This window comes from Zerene cesonia, unplaced genomic scaffold (assembly GCF_012273895.1).
Source record: "Zerene cesonia ecotype Mississippi unplaced genomic scaffold, Zerene_cesonia_1.1 Zces_u007, whole genome shotgun sequence".
Classification (NCBI taxonomy): domain Eukaryota; kingdom Metazoa; phylum Arthropoda; class Insecta; order Lepidoptera; family Pieridae; genus Zerene; species Zerene cesonia.
Genome location: NW_024045137.1, coordinates 188,133 through 202,542, shown reverse-complemented (window position 1 = coordinate 202,542; position 14,410 = coordinate 188,133). Strand labels below are relative to the sequence as shown.

At 37.4% G+C, this 14,410-nt stretch overlaps 2 protein-coding genes across 2 annotated transcripts in view; one reads left to right on the top strand and one right to left on the bottom strand.

The window, feature by feature from the left end:
- LOC119839002 (sorting nexin-30-like) overlaps window positions 1-7,365 on the top strand; it is an 8,916-nt gene extending 1,551 nt beyond the window's left edge. Inside the window, exons 2-10 of the mRNA XM_038365170.1 lie at window positions 448-586; window positions 857-976; window positions 1,530-1,671; window positions 2,766-2,848; window positions 3,074-3,165; window positions 3,884-4,012; window positions 5,282-5,532; window positions 5,968-6,013; window positions 6,302-7,365. Of these exons, the coding sequence (XP_038221098.1) occupies window positions 452-586; window positions 857-976; window positions 1,530-1,671; window positions 2,766-2,848; window positions 3,074-3,165; window positions 3,884-4,012; window positions 5,282-5,532; window positions 5,968-6,013; window positions 6,302-6,836 (1,533 nt within the window). The 5' untranslated portion in view covers window positions 448-451 and the 3' untranslated portion in view covers window positions 6,837-7,365. The remainder of the gene's footprint in view (window positions 1-447; window positions 587-856; window positions 977-1,529; window positions 1,672-2,765; window positions 2,849-3,073; window positions 3,166-3,883; window positions 4,013-5,281; window positions 5,533-5,967; window positions 6,014-6,301) is intronic.
- A 4,000-nt stretch (window positions 7,366-11,365) lies between these two features.
- LOC119839032 (pyridoxal phosphate phosphatase PHOSPHO2-like) overlaps window positions 11,366-14,410 on the bottom strand; it is an 8,379-nt gene continuing 5,334 nt past the window's right edge. Inside the window, exons 3-4 of the mRNA XM_038365203.1 lie at window positions 12,801-13,019; window positions 11,366-11,631 (exon numbers count right to left, since the gene is read on the bottom strand). Of these exons, the coding sequence (XP_038221131.1) occupies window positions 11,488-11,631; window positions 12,801-13,019 (363 nt within the window). The 3' untranslated portion in view covers window positions 11,366-11,487. The remainder of the gene's footprint in view (window positions 11,632-12,800; window positions 13,020-14,410) is intronic.

Here is a 14,410-nt window from a genome sequence, read left to right as displayed (position 1 = left end):
TGTATGAACTAATAATTTTAAAACAACTTCACTGAATATATGATATCATTTCCTTTAATATTATGCATAGTAAGTAGGGGCAGTGCCATTAATCATATTTAATTGTACAATCATTCTTCAAATTACCTGCTGTTAAAGTTTGCCATGAATTTCAGTTGAGAACATACATATTATATAAATTATTTTTATTATCAACTTAACTGTTCCGTTTTAACTTCACTGTTTTATTTAGAGGTCAGAATATGCCCCTAAATATGGTTAGGTATCCTATGTCTACTCACATTAATATAATATTTATTACTATTATAGTTAAAGTTATATCAATAAGACAATATTAAAAATTTTAATAAAGTTGTAAAGAACTAACAAAACTGATGGAATTTCACAACCCTTTTAGAATAAAATTCCATGAAATTTTACTAATACTTTGCGTTACATACTATGCAGTAAAATGGCGAGCGAGACCAGTTCAGCTGTGCTGGATCTGAATGATGTAGACACCACAGATACGGAGATGTGCAGCGTGGCAGACGACAGGGAGGGGTCACCGCTTATTATGGAGCCGGGGCTGGATATAGCTGTTAAGGTGCGGTATATGTTTTTTAACCAAACCACACCAATTAATTTATTAATGCCAACCAAACAAACAACCAAAAACGTTAAGGCATTTATTGATTGATTGATTTTGGCATGAAATTAATAAATCTGCATACGATTACACATGAAACCTTATATATACCCCCCCTTCCCAGGATATACCCGACGAATTTTGGGAGTTCTTTATAAACCTACCCTCCCCCTCTTTTAAGTATGAAAACATTCAATTGCGTATTTTATTTTTTTATTTCCACGTCAGGTGGACGCACCTATGAAGCAACTGTCGACACTGGAGACGTACGTCACGTACCGGGTGCGCTGCGTGTGCGCACGGTGGCCGACGCCGCCGTACGTCAGACGACGGTTTAACCACTTTAAGGTGCGTTTGTATCTACTGCTATATCCGTGCTCTTTAGGTGAGCATGCTCTCCGAACTAGTGGTTATTGTATTATATATTCAATTATGTATTTGAAGGCAATATATCTTAATTAATTGACTTTTATTTTGAGTTTGAATAAATTAGTGACATATTAATTATAAATGTTTTTTAAAAAATGATGGTGTTCAACATGTCCCTCAAGTTCTTGCTAAAAAAATAGTAAATTTTCTTAAAAAAAAAAATTTATAGTGTCCAATATCTCCCGCTAGCTCTAACTAAAAACAGAAAAAGATCTAAACTTCTAGATCTTACTAAGGATGTCCAACATGTCCCTCTAGTTCTTTCTAAAGAAAATAAAATTTCTTAATAAATTAAGATGTGTAACATCTCCCTCTAGCTCTAACTAAAAACAGAAAATATTCACAAGAAAACAAGGGTGTCCCATATCTCCTTCTAGCTCTCACTAAGTCCAACAACTGATCACGGTCTATCAGCTATCTCCAACTAACGAGAGCGCTAAAAGTACGGTGGGTACGTTTCGGCACGCCGCAGGTGCTGCACAAGCGGCTGAGCGCGCGGCAGCCGCTGGTGGCGGCGCCGCCGCTGCCGCCGCTGCACTCCGCGCGCCAGCAGCTCGACCGCTACTCGCCGACCTTCGTCGCCGTCCGCGCGATGGCGCTCGACGCCTTCATGGGTGACCTTGGCATTGCCTCGCTCGTGTTTAAAGAAAGAAAGAAAGAAAGAAAGATAGAAAGAATAGACTTTTATTTTAATGGCATAGAAAAAAAATAAAGACAATGAAAGAAAGAGAGATTGAAAGAAAAGACGTTTATTTTCTAGGCCTGACGCACAATAAGAATAAGTTTTAGTTACAAGTTAAACCAATAGAAAAAAAAAGACAATAGGCAATGATAATTTAAAAATAGATACATGCGACAAAATGGAGTCCGTGCATGAAAACAATAAACTCTTCTGCTTCTATTTCTCTTTATTAATAAAGACTCGGTCAACGTCCAGTATATAAGGGAACATTAAAACTGACGTGGATACACAGCAGCACCAGCTTTCAGTGAGCCCACTTCGACAATCAAAGCAATAGTGTATTGTTTCTTTACAAGGGGGTTTCATTCGTTCTTGTTCATTCGTTCTCTTAGCTTTTTTCAATCAATCAATCAAATCTATCAAAACTCTTTATTGTGCACCTTTGCAAAGACGTGCGGTCGAGAAAAAAAATAAAACTAGTAAGATGGCGCCCCCCGCGTGGTCCCAGTTATATTTGATCTGACAATATGAAGGTTAGTTTTTTTAAATGCGTATAGACGAACATGGAACCTCCCCCTTTTCGTTTTTAAAAGTCGGTTGAAAATTTATCAATTTTCAATTTCAACGTGATGAATCGTTCAGTTTATTACATTGTTTAGTTTAATTGATCACGTTTTGAATTCTGTTGAATTTGTTGTTAAAGACTTTAGAGTTATACTTTTCAGCCTACTTCCTACTAATATTATACATGCGAAAGTTTGTAAGGATGTGTGTGTGTGTGTGTGTGTGTTTGTTGCTCTTTCATGCAAAAACTACTGAACCGATTGCAATGAAATTTGGTACGTAGACAGCTGGACAACTGGAATAACATATAGGCAACTTTTTATCCCGACATTCCTACGGGATACAGACTTACGCTGGTGAAACCGCGGGGCGCAGCTAGTTTATTATATTTCATACGATATTTATCAATGCGTGTAATATACAGGGTGACTCACGAACCGCTTGCCTGAACTATAATTTCAGAACGAATCGCGAAACATCCGATACTGACGCACTGTGAGGACTTCAAGCTGTTCCTCATCACTCCTGATGAAGATTTCGATAAGGTGAGACTCTAACCGACTGCGAAAAAGCGCTGCTATAAGTTGTGTGCGTCTATGGTTAGGTATATGTCTAGATTACCATGTACCTAGCGCTTGTCTAATTTATTTAGATTTTTTGTTTGTTTGTTTGTATGTTGATGCAGTTTTATTTTCTTGGTTTAGGACAAATGTTCTAAGTGGTAAACTGTTGTTAACTTAAAGTTATTTAGACTTCTTCTAATGTTGCAGGTGTTTAAAAGCGAAAACAGCGCATTGAATTTGTGGGGCCTCAGCAGCGCCCTCTACGGGAGCAGTGAAGCGAAAAGCAATAATGGAGCTAGGTAAGCATCCTACTATCCTAGCAGGATACTATAATCCTATCATACTATCCTATTAGTCCTACTAATATTATAAATGCGAAAGTTTCTAAGAATGTGTGTGTGTTTGTTGCTTTTCCACGCAAAAACTACTGAACCGATTGCAATGAAATTATTACGTAGACAGCTGGACAACTGGAATAACATAAAGGCAACTTTTTATCCCGATATTCCTACGGGATACCGACTTACGCGGGTGAAAGCGCGGGGCGCAGCTAGTATTTTATATGTGGTAGATATCAAAAAATGGGGGGGGGGGGGTATTTAATATTAGTTTGATCGTAATGAGAATGGTATTGCAATTCTACACACTGCTAATCCCTGGAACGGCTCTGTCGATTTTTATGAGACTTTCACTGGTTACTTTTATTACGATATACCCAAGCGGACGTGGTATTACAAGGAAAAACGTTTTTGCAGGCGGGCACAACCGCGGGACGCAGCCAGTGTTACACAATATTTTTATTTTATTTTATTTATTAGGATAGTTGGTCTGTAGGCGTCCACAACATTCTTAATATACTGACTGACTGAACTGTGTGTGACTTTGAATTTAGAATTTTTTAATTTATCATTAAGTAATATAAGATACAAATGTATTCAAAACACATTATGAAAAGATAATTTAGTTAAAAGAAGAAATTTACAACAAAAAAATCAGCAAAGCTCCGCGCCTCCACAGAGTAAGAGATCCAGAGTTCACGGCGGCGGCCGACTACATGCAGTCTCTGCAGCACAAGCTGACCACTCTGTGCACGCTCACCAACAAGCTGTACAAGGGCTCCGTTTCGCTCAGCAACGAGTACTCGAGGTGAGTTTATTGGGCAATTTCCGGGATGCGGGTTCTTTTCCGCATACTTCCGCGTGGAATTTCCGGGGGAAATCTATCCTATGTCTTTTTTCGCCTGTTACACACATCCTTTTTTTTTCTATACATGTCTTTTCTCGGGTCTCGAACTATCTTTGTACCTTATTTTATTCATATCAGTTGGGAAGTTTTAGCGTGAAAATAAATTGAATACTGAGTTAGAATATATATTACGGATAGGACACAATAATGAGGGTTTTTATCGATTGACTTATTATTATATATATTTAGGTTACCGTAAGATACGTTAAGATAATATATATGGTGATATATATGATAGATAATACGGTAAGATCTTATTTATGTATACTAGATATTACTAACTAGTTAACGTATCGAATTTTATCCTTATTAGCGATATTTATGAATGGGCGAAGTTGTTTTCCACTCAATGGGATTTATTTGAAGCATTTGCTTTTCTAGAACATTCTATTGAACATTTTTCTGTAAAAATACAGTTTATGTGCAATTAATCAATTTGTTTAACGTATTATTATTGCTTTAAAAAATTCATCAATGGGATAAAAAGTCTATTTTTACAAAGGGAAAAATCGTGCGGCGCATCGAATAACATTGTTGTTCCACAGGGATCTATTTTTGGTCCATTTTTGTTTTTAATATGTAAATGATTAGATTGCGTTAAAACGAGATAGTATGTTTAAGATTTGACGCATCGCGACGGATCATGGCTTTTGGAGATATTAAATACAATATTTACAGTTGCATACAGGGAAAAGTTTTCTATCGATGAAGTTTCCATAAATATTTATTCCTAACATCAGTCCGCGGCGTATGACATATCGCCTTGTGGTGTGGAAATGGTAGGGAAGGAAACATCCTTGATAACGATGATTTGATTCGACGACAAATGATTAGGGCGAAACGGAGTAAGCGGAAATACAAGTTTTATAATAGTTTCTTGTGTTTGATTTTACGCGAGTATTATACATTTAGAAATTAAAAAACTTTTTAACGGATTTTAAACGCGATTTATTCATTATATTATTAACCCGACGTTTCGAGCGTGGACATGTAAAGTGTTCGAAACGTCGGGTTAATAATATAATGAATAAATCGCGTATTTTAAAATCCGTTAAAGCGTTTTTAATTTCTAAATAGTCCACATTCACAAATCGCGGGCGTGGCTACACTATTCGATGCGAAGGATTGACCCGATCGCCCAATCAAGATGGTGGTACTTTGCTCTCGCAGTTTGCGGCGCGCGTGCGACGCGTGGGCGGTGTGCGGTGTGGGGGGCGCGGGGTGTGCGGGGGGCGCCGGGGGCGCGGGGGGCGCGGGGTGGGCGCGGGCGGCGGGCGCCGTGCGGGCGCTGGGCGCGGGCGGCGGCGCGGCGGCGGCGGCGCGGGCGCGCGCCCCGCTGCGCCACCGCGCCGTGCTGCCGCTGCTCGCCGCCTACGCGCGCGCGCACCTCGACAAGATACGTGCGAGGGACGCGCTGCACGGTGAGTGAGGGGGGGGGGGGGGGGGCAGACTGGCTACATGCCCGGCCGCTGTTCATGTGAAGAAGCTGGTTAATCACAGTAGTTATAATGGAATGATCATTGATCGATTCAATTTATCGGTATTGATTCTTGGACATGCCGCTTTCCTCACGATGTTTTCCTTCACCGTCTTAAACAGTGGTGATGATATCCACATTGAAAAATAAATTTATTTCCTGCACGCTCGCCCGGTTTCGAACCCCGACTTATCGATTTTGAAGTCCGAGGTTCTAACCACTACGCCACTACTGCTTTTAATAACTGAGTATGTAGCCCAAAGTAAAAATGGATAACTGGACGATATTGAGAACATGTGGGAAATTTACTTTGGTCATCTTATAAATTGCAAATTCTTAAAACCCTTCATTCAGTTAATCAGATAAATTTCGTTTTCAGCTGCGTACGTCTCTGGCACCAACCCGTCAGATGAATGTCATAACAGGTATTTTATATCAACATGATTACATTTTTTTCTATTCTTTCAAAATTTCTCATTTATAAATCATTTCAAAGCTATAAAACTAAATGTTAAATGTATATATTTTTTAATTTTTACTATCGTCTTCTGTCTATATTAGTTTCCCCTACAGACTATCTCGTTGACGTCATCAGTGAAAGTCCAAATTTACAATAATTGTCTAATATTATCAAGCTGTTAAGTTCTTATACCTCAGATTAATTACTTAAAAATCGATACATGTAGTCACAATATCACATAATCTTTTTTCAGACTAGAACAGGCCTCAGAAGCGTTAAGATCTGAATTATCAGATTGGATACCGAAAACGCGTGCGGAAATCAAGTCGCTCTTACTAGACTTGGCCGACCGGCAAGTGGCGATACACTCACAGTCGCTCATGGGCTGGGAGGCGGCCCTCAAACTATCCAACGACACTGATATAAGCGAACTGTTCAAAACCGTCTCCAAAACTGCTGTGCAGAATTTGTCGCCATCGAAGTGTCCATTAACAGAAAATGACTTTGACAATAGTGAGATCGACAGTGATCTGGACACAGATAAGAAAGACAGCGAGAAAGAGAGTGAGAAAGAGAGTTTCAACGGCTACGAGCAAGACACGACTGACAGGGTCAATGATGACAATGACGTTAATGAAAATAACGATTCGGAAACGTATTCAAATTTAAATGATGTTAATGATAAAAATGTCATTAACGATAATGTAATTAATGATGACAGAAGTAACGATAAGACGAATGAGTTCTCAGATCCGCTGCAGAGTTTCACGGATGTGGAGTTGTCCTGATTGTGCGATACGTTGTTCTGTGATGTTTTCAGACAGATCACACATTGAACTTTTGTGTATATTGAAGATAATAAATCGATCAAATTTCAAGTGTACAATAATTTATTTTTGTAGAGTAGTTTCTATTAATTTAAGTATTTAAGACTATATTCATATAGATGTAAATAAAATGTAATGTAGCTTCCTTTTCTTTAAATTAAACAGATCAAATCAAATCTTGTATATTAATGAATATATAATCCAGTTAAGGGGACTACGTGAGGTTGCATTACGCACGCACACGTACAACCAACGAATCAGCGGTCTCGACTTTGTTGGCACGCAGGGCGGCACGCACACATGCGTGCGTATCATCGTTCAGAAATAAGATACGCGATTTATTAAAAATCTATTGAGTTTACTAAAAAAAATAATATTACATTACGTGTTGCTTGAAGCATAAGTAGAGAAAAAATCAGAATGATAGCTGTTTGGTTTTAATCGTTAAATGTAATCGGTAAATGTTTAGAAGTATATATGTGATTTATTCTATCGTTTCAAATTTGTAGCATTATCTTATCAACATACTGTCTATTCAGCATGGACCCTGAAGAATATCATATTTTCCTGTTTATATCTATTGAAGATAATATACTCGAATCATTATAAACATTTAGCTTCTGTAGTCCCCTTGAAGAATTTTGAATTTATAATGTACTGTGGGCAATTCATCAATTTAAAAATTGATTTTTGAAATCAGATTTTTGGAAAAGTAATTACAGGAAAAGCCTGTGTAAGTATATTATGTAATCACAAAGCATATAAAAATGTTAACAATAACTATATATAAGATTAATGTAAATAGTATTTATAAAACTAGGTGTACTCCAAGGATCTGTTCTAGGAACGATTTCATTCCTTATGTATATGAATCAACATATTAGATAAGTTTATTATTATTAAGTCATCACGGATACAAGTCAAATACAACTTAAGAAAACGTAATTTTTTTTAGATAAATAACTTATTTACCTAACCTAACGAACTAAAAAGTACAAAAAATATTCGAAGTTAAAGATTTATAAATTTACTTCGAATAACCTAGAAACATTTTTCTATTTGAACATTTACAATAATTATTTTATGCTAATTATAATGCGTGGTGAGTCGGGGAGTACGTTTTCATGAACTGTTAATTACAAATGTCTTGAAATATAAATACCACTAAGTTATGAGAATGTATACACCATTTAGCAGTGGTGGCTCAGTGGTGAGAATCTCGGACTTCAAAATCGATAAGTCCGGGTTCGAGACCGAGCGAGCGTGCAGGAAATAAATTGATTTTTCAATTTATCTGCGCGTTTAGATAACATCACCACTGCTCGAAACGGTGAAGGAAAACATCGTGAGGAAACTGCCATGTCCAAGAATCAAAAAAGTTCGACAACATGTGACATCTGCCAACCCGCACTTGGCCAGCGTGGTGGATTATGGCCTGAACCCTCATAGGAGGACTGTGTCCCAGCAGTGGGAACATATATGGGCTGATGATGATGATACACCATTTAATCTTCTAAAGCTTGTTATGTTGTTGCCGAATTGGCTCAACCGTGTACAATTAAATAAAAAAAAAATCATATATTGATGACTTTTATATCTAACTTAAATCGGTAAGGATACGTTTTGTCACTTGTAACTCCTTATTCGAATCGTGTATATGTGGATGAATTGTGTATATAATTTTATTGTAAATATTTTTCAAGCAATAAATAACTCGTACTTATATATTTATTTATTTACAAAACAAATAATCGTTACAGTATAATTTATTATAAGCATATAACTTAGGGTTACGGATACAAAGCATAATCGACAATATAAAATGGCGTTTTCTAATATTTAAGACAATAAAAGAATAATTAGGAGAAATACCGTAAAACCATAGATAATAAACGGAAGTTGCCAAAATCCTAGTTGCAGTATTAAATGCGTAATTGACTAGGTAAGCTTGTATAATTAAACATTTATGCATCATTATCTTCTATTTATTCCAATTGTAAGTTTGAAAATTAATATTTTGAAGTTTTTTTTTAAGCGGCTGGTTTTTCATATCATATCATTAAGTATTTGTATAATTGTACATAGCGTATTTATTTAAATAAAACATTCAAACCGTTATTTTGTTTTATTTTCGTGCAAACGAAGCCATTACTATTCTAAAAAAAGATAATATGTAATTTCAATAGATCTTCATTTTCCAAGCATCAGCCTCTTCCATTCAATAAAATAATTCTCTGTAATTATTCATACATACTTACAGGGGTGATGACTTTGTGTTGATTGAACTTCCTACTATATAATACTAGCTGCGCTCCGCGGTTTCACCCGCGTAAGTCTGTATATATGTATACAAGTGCTATACGCGCTAAAAGCTTTTTTTTTTGTTTAATGCCATAATATTTTCTTCTAGTTTATGTGTGATAGGGAAGCGTTTGACTAACATCTCGCCTGCTGGTAAGCGTAGATGTAGTCTAAGACGGAGCGCGCTTCCCTAGAAGGTTTTAAGGAATTATATCCGTCAGGGAAATACGGGCAACTGAGCTGGTGGTTCACCTGATGGTAAGCGATCACCACCGCCCATAAACATTCGCAAAGGTAGTACCTCTGTGAATGCGCTGCCCGCTTTTATGGGGTAAGGGAATAGGAAAGGATTAACGACTGGAAAGAAGGAATGGACTAGGACGGGTGAGGAAAAGGAAACGGGCCTCCGGCTCCCCCACTCACCGTACGAAACAGTAACATGCTAAAATTTTACGCTGATCTGTGGGTGTGCGGTACTTCCCCGCTGCGAGCTGGCCCAAGTCGTGCCGAAGCGTGTACGATTCCCACATATAAAATATATATATTTATATGATCCACTGCAGCAATAAAAGCTTTACTTTGATATACTTTGGTATAGCTCTAATTTGAACTAAATATACCTCTTCGCCCTAATACACTGTTACAATAATGTTAAAACCTACTAAATAAAGTTGTATTATTATTATTATCTTGTAACGATTTAAAATCACGCTCATATATGAAAAAAACATTCTGATTTGTGCCAACTTGTTCTTCAAGCAACAAAGTAATTTAATAGTGAATTATTTTTTTAAAACGTTCAATACATTTTTAGGAAAACGCGCATTCAAATTTCTGAGCAATGATATTTACACATGTGTGCGTGTGGCGCTGTGTGTGCGTGTGATGCTGTACGTAACTACGCAACAAATTTTGAAGGATTTTTTATTAATAAATTGAGTCAAGAGGAAGGTTTATTTGTATATTATCATGTATTATTGCACCCGTGCGGAGCCGCGGCGGGTCGCTAGTTCAAAGTAGAAAATAAAAGTACATTGTTTAATGCAGATTATTTTTTTATTTAAAATAACATCACAATAATTAAACATCAGCAGTGCAGATATTTTGTGCGCAGTGAACCTTACAAAAAAATATCAACAAATCGCTCATTTAAATTATATAAAAAAAATCTACGCGCATAATATAACCATAACAGTGGTGTTAGGGAAAATAATTTTATAAGGAATACTGAGAAACATTCATTGAATAACGAACTATAAAATAATCCATGGCAAACTTTTATTATATGAAAACTTTAAATTTGTTTCAATATGTGAAACAGCGCCTCTAGCGGTTGCTCGAGGAACTAAAATCCTGTATTTAATTTATATCAAGTTAAATTTAGTGCTTTGTCCTAATGAAAATACATCGGAGATAAAAAAAAAATCTTACTCTTAGAAACTATAGCCATTCAATAGATCTGTTCACGATTGATTTATTAAATAATACTGTAATTTTAAAGTGGGCGGATCGTAACGATAAATAACCTAACAATAGTTATTAATACTTTTAAGATTTTTATGCTATGCATAAATAATAATTACCTATAATCACATTATAAAGTTAGCATCGGAAACCATGACGACTGTCAAACTGAAAACTTAAGTTGTTAAAAATATTTTACTAAAGAAACATTACATTCTATTTGCCGCCATTTCGTAAATATGTAATGTTCATACATACATAGATGCAGGCGGCAAAATCGTAAGTTCGAATTGGCTGTTAGATATTTTAATCGTGCTGGATAATAAATTAACATCGAAGACATTTCTTATTCAATAAACCTAGTGTCTATCACATTCCTGCAACATAACTACGACACAGCCCACTTTGTTGCAACGTTTTTTTTGAATAAAAAAAGGTTTTTAATTTAATTTTAAAATTCAGGAAATGTAGCAGTTATCACTCTAGAATAGTAAATAATTCAATAAGGATGAAATCGACATAAAAAGATGCTCGAGGCAGCCCCTACATAGTGTCCCGAGCTGCTAAAAACATGACGTATGCAGCTCGGGCTCGTTCGTTAATCGACTGTATAGATAATTAAATTAAAAGTACTGATAGCGAATCGTACTACAGAAAAGGTTATATCATCCGAATTTAGCAGTCCTTAGTAGTATTAAATCAATTATAAATATTAAATAACATATTTTATTTCCACAACGAATGTTATTTTTACATTCACGTTTACATTAATTTAATTCAATAAAAAAACGTTGCCACATACATCAAATAAATAAAAAACGTGTAAAACATATATTTAATCTATAATTTAGCTAGTTGGGAATAGTTCGGCCAATATAGCGAACCCATCGACCCACGGGACTACTTTCGCTTTCACCTTCGGCTCTGGTGTTGCCAGCGTCTTCTTAATTAGGTCATCGAGCGGGTAACCCTTGCGTGGGAACACTATTGCCTGTAATAAAATTATAATCGTTTATCATATGAGTATTACATGATCAGAAAAAATACTACGAAATCCCATTTTAACAAAAAAAAATTGGATATTTTTTTTATAAATATTACTCATTGTACCAGAATCTATGCTGATAATAAAATGAAGGTATAATACAAGTAAGGGACACCCCACGCCATCTATTGAGATGACCAAGAACTATCACAATGAATATGAAACTATATCAATGATTACAATATTGTATCGATGGAACGCGACCTTTGTTAAATTAAATTAAATTTTTATAACATTGAAATGGACACCCCATTAAAATGGGGTGTCCAAAGGCACATAAAACCGAAAGAGTAGAAAAAATTCGATTACTGTGGCGGGATCACGGGTGGCCGATTGGCTAGGCGTTGCTACGGTATGGCAAAAAGACGCGAGTTCGCCCCTCGTGATCAATTTTTTCTATTCTTTCAAAATTTCTCAATATTGTACGCTTCCTTTCCCCTCTCCAGTTCATTCCTTTTTCCAGCCGTCAATTCTCTCCTCATTCCCTACCCCTTAAAGGAGCGCATTCGCAGAACACTACCTATCTATCATAAAACTACCATAAAAGTTCATGGGCGGTGGTGATAGCTTACCATTATAAAATATCATACAGATAAATGGTCACACGAGACTTACTAAATAATTCAAAAACTCATATTCATACATATAAATCGATTAGACTTCTTCTAGAAGCATTTCTGAATTGTCACAACATAGTTTTACCATTTATCTCCAGCGCGGAAACCAGTTTTCACAGTTAAGTTATTTAGGGGCCATCCATAAATTACGTCACACGAACTTTAGCTTTTTATGAACCCTCATGAGCAGGGCTCATCTCAGGCTGTAACATTCTAAGTAGCCCCTCCCCCATGACGTGACGTCGCACATTTTCAATTTTAAAAAGGTATTTTTAAAAATCTAAGTAAAAAATGCACTCTGTCGCACTAAGCCACATTTCGGTTCTTCGGTACGGTATAGGCATAACAGTGCGGTGCGTACAGTATGGATACTCTCCCCCCCCTTCCCTATAACATGTGTCGTAATGTATAGAGGACCCCTTATGGGTTACAAACACAGCAAGCAAAACACAAAGACACACAAGACACCAGGCGGACATAAACATCAGGAGCACGCACGTCAGAGGGCAAGCTGGTGGCGGGACAGAAGTCGTTCCTGCCGTCGCCGGCGTACACCAGCCTGGTGTAGTGGCGGGTAGCACACCACTGCGCGAGCGCACGCGACTTGCACAGGTTGGCGGGGCACGCGCGGCAGCCGCTCTGGCGCATGCACGGCTCGATGTACAGCCGCCCGTGCTGCCAGAACGCGCGGTTCGTGATCACGGACGTGACCGCGTCCTGGTCAGGATGTTGACCGATGTTTTATAGGGCATAATATAATACATACATACAATAAATAAGTTGAGAGGTGTCAAGGGACACCCGGTTAGAACGAAGTTCCTTTCGTTTCTATAAGAGAGAGAGAGAGAGAGAAACAGACAGAGAAACATGCGCACGCCTCACAGCGTACAATGGCTTACCTATAGCAAAAAGCTTTTCGTGAGAATTTTTTCTGTCTAGCCCCCTTTCACAACGCGCGATAAGGAATTTCGTTCCAACATGTGATCAAGCATGTGATCAAGTTTTGGTATGTGGTAGTCGAGCTCGCTTCGCCACGAATTGAGCTTGACTACTAGGACCAGCTAGCACCGGGGATATACCGCACCCCCATAGAAGATCGGCGTGGAACACCATGGAATAGTAACACAGTTATTCGATTGGTGAGTGGGGTAACTGGAGGCCCATATCCATGTGCTCCCCCTTCCCAGTCCATTCCTTTACTCCCGTAAAATTTCGATTTTCAAAACAATTCAAAATCAGTCTATGATTGGCATGGAAATCGGTTAACATACTTAAAAACATGTGCAGTGGAATATAGAATCTCCTTTTTTTATGTTGGTTAAAAAAATCACAATAATATCAATACCACGTCACTATATTTTCCGGAAGCAATATAACATTTGGATCAGATAAACATGGACACTAATTTTCGCGGTCTCTGACGTCCTTACGCTTCTTTTTCCAAATAGCATTCATTTCGATTTAGCAATTCCATGTTAACATACGATCAATTAACGAATACCTGTCATTTCGTGTTTTGTTTCGCGTAATCCAATTGCGCGAACGAATTTGACACGTGTATGCCCCGTGGCCGCCCCCTTGGTACAGTGGTTAACGCGTGAGCGTAGAACCGAGGGGTTCGATTCCCGGTGGGGACGCACAAAAAAAAAATGTCTCGGTCTGGCAGGACACAGAAGGCTGATCGCCTACTTGTCCCTAAAGAAAATCGATCAGTGAAACGGATGTACATCATCTGCCCCATACCCCAATAGGGGACACGGGACTTCACTTATATGCCCCGTGGCCCTATGTATATAATTTTTTTATTAAAAACGCGACACTTACCCTTCATTCCATACCAGAATAGGGAATATATAGTCCACAATACAAGGCGATAATTTTAGTAAGTATAAATAAATCAAAATTTATATATACATTGACTTCATCTAGTAAATCGATTATTCAAATAATCAGGTGGTTTAAGTTTCGGGCACTCCTTCCAGCGTGATCTACTTGAGGCGTTTTAGTGTTGATTCACAAATCAGATTGTGCACAATACCTAGTCTTGCCATAAATATTGTAATAAAGAAAAAAGAAAATTGTTAACTGCAAATAACATTTATTACTTT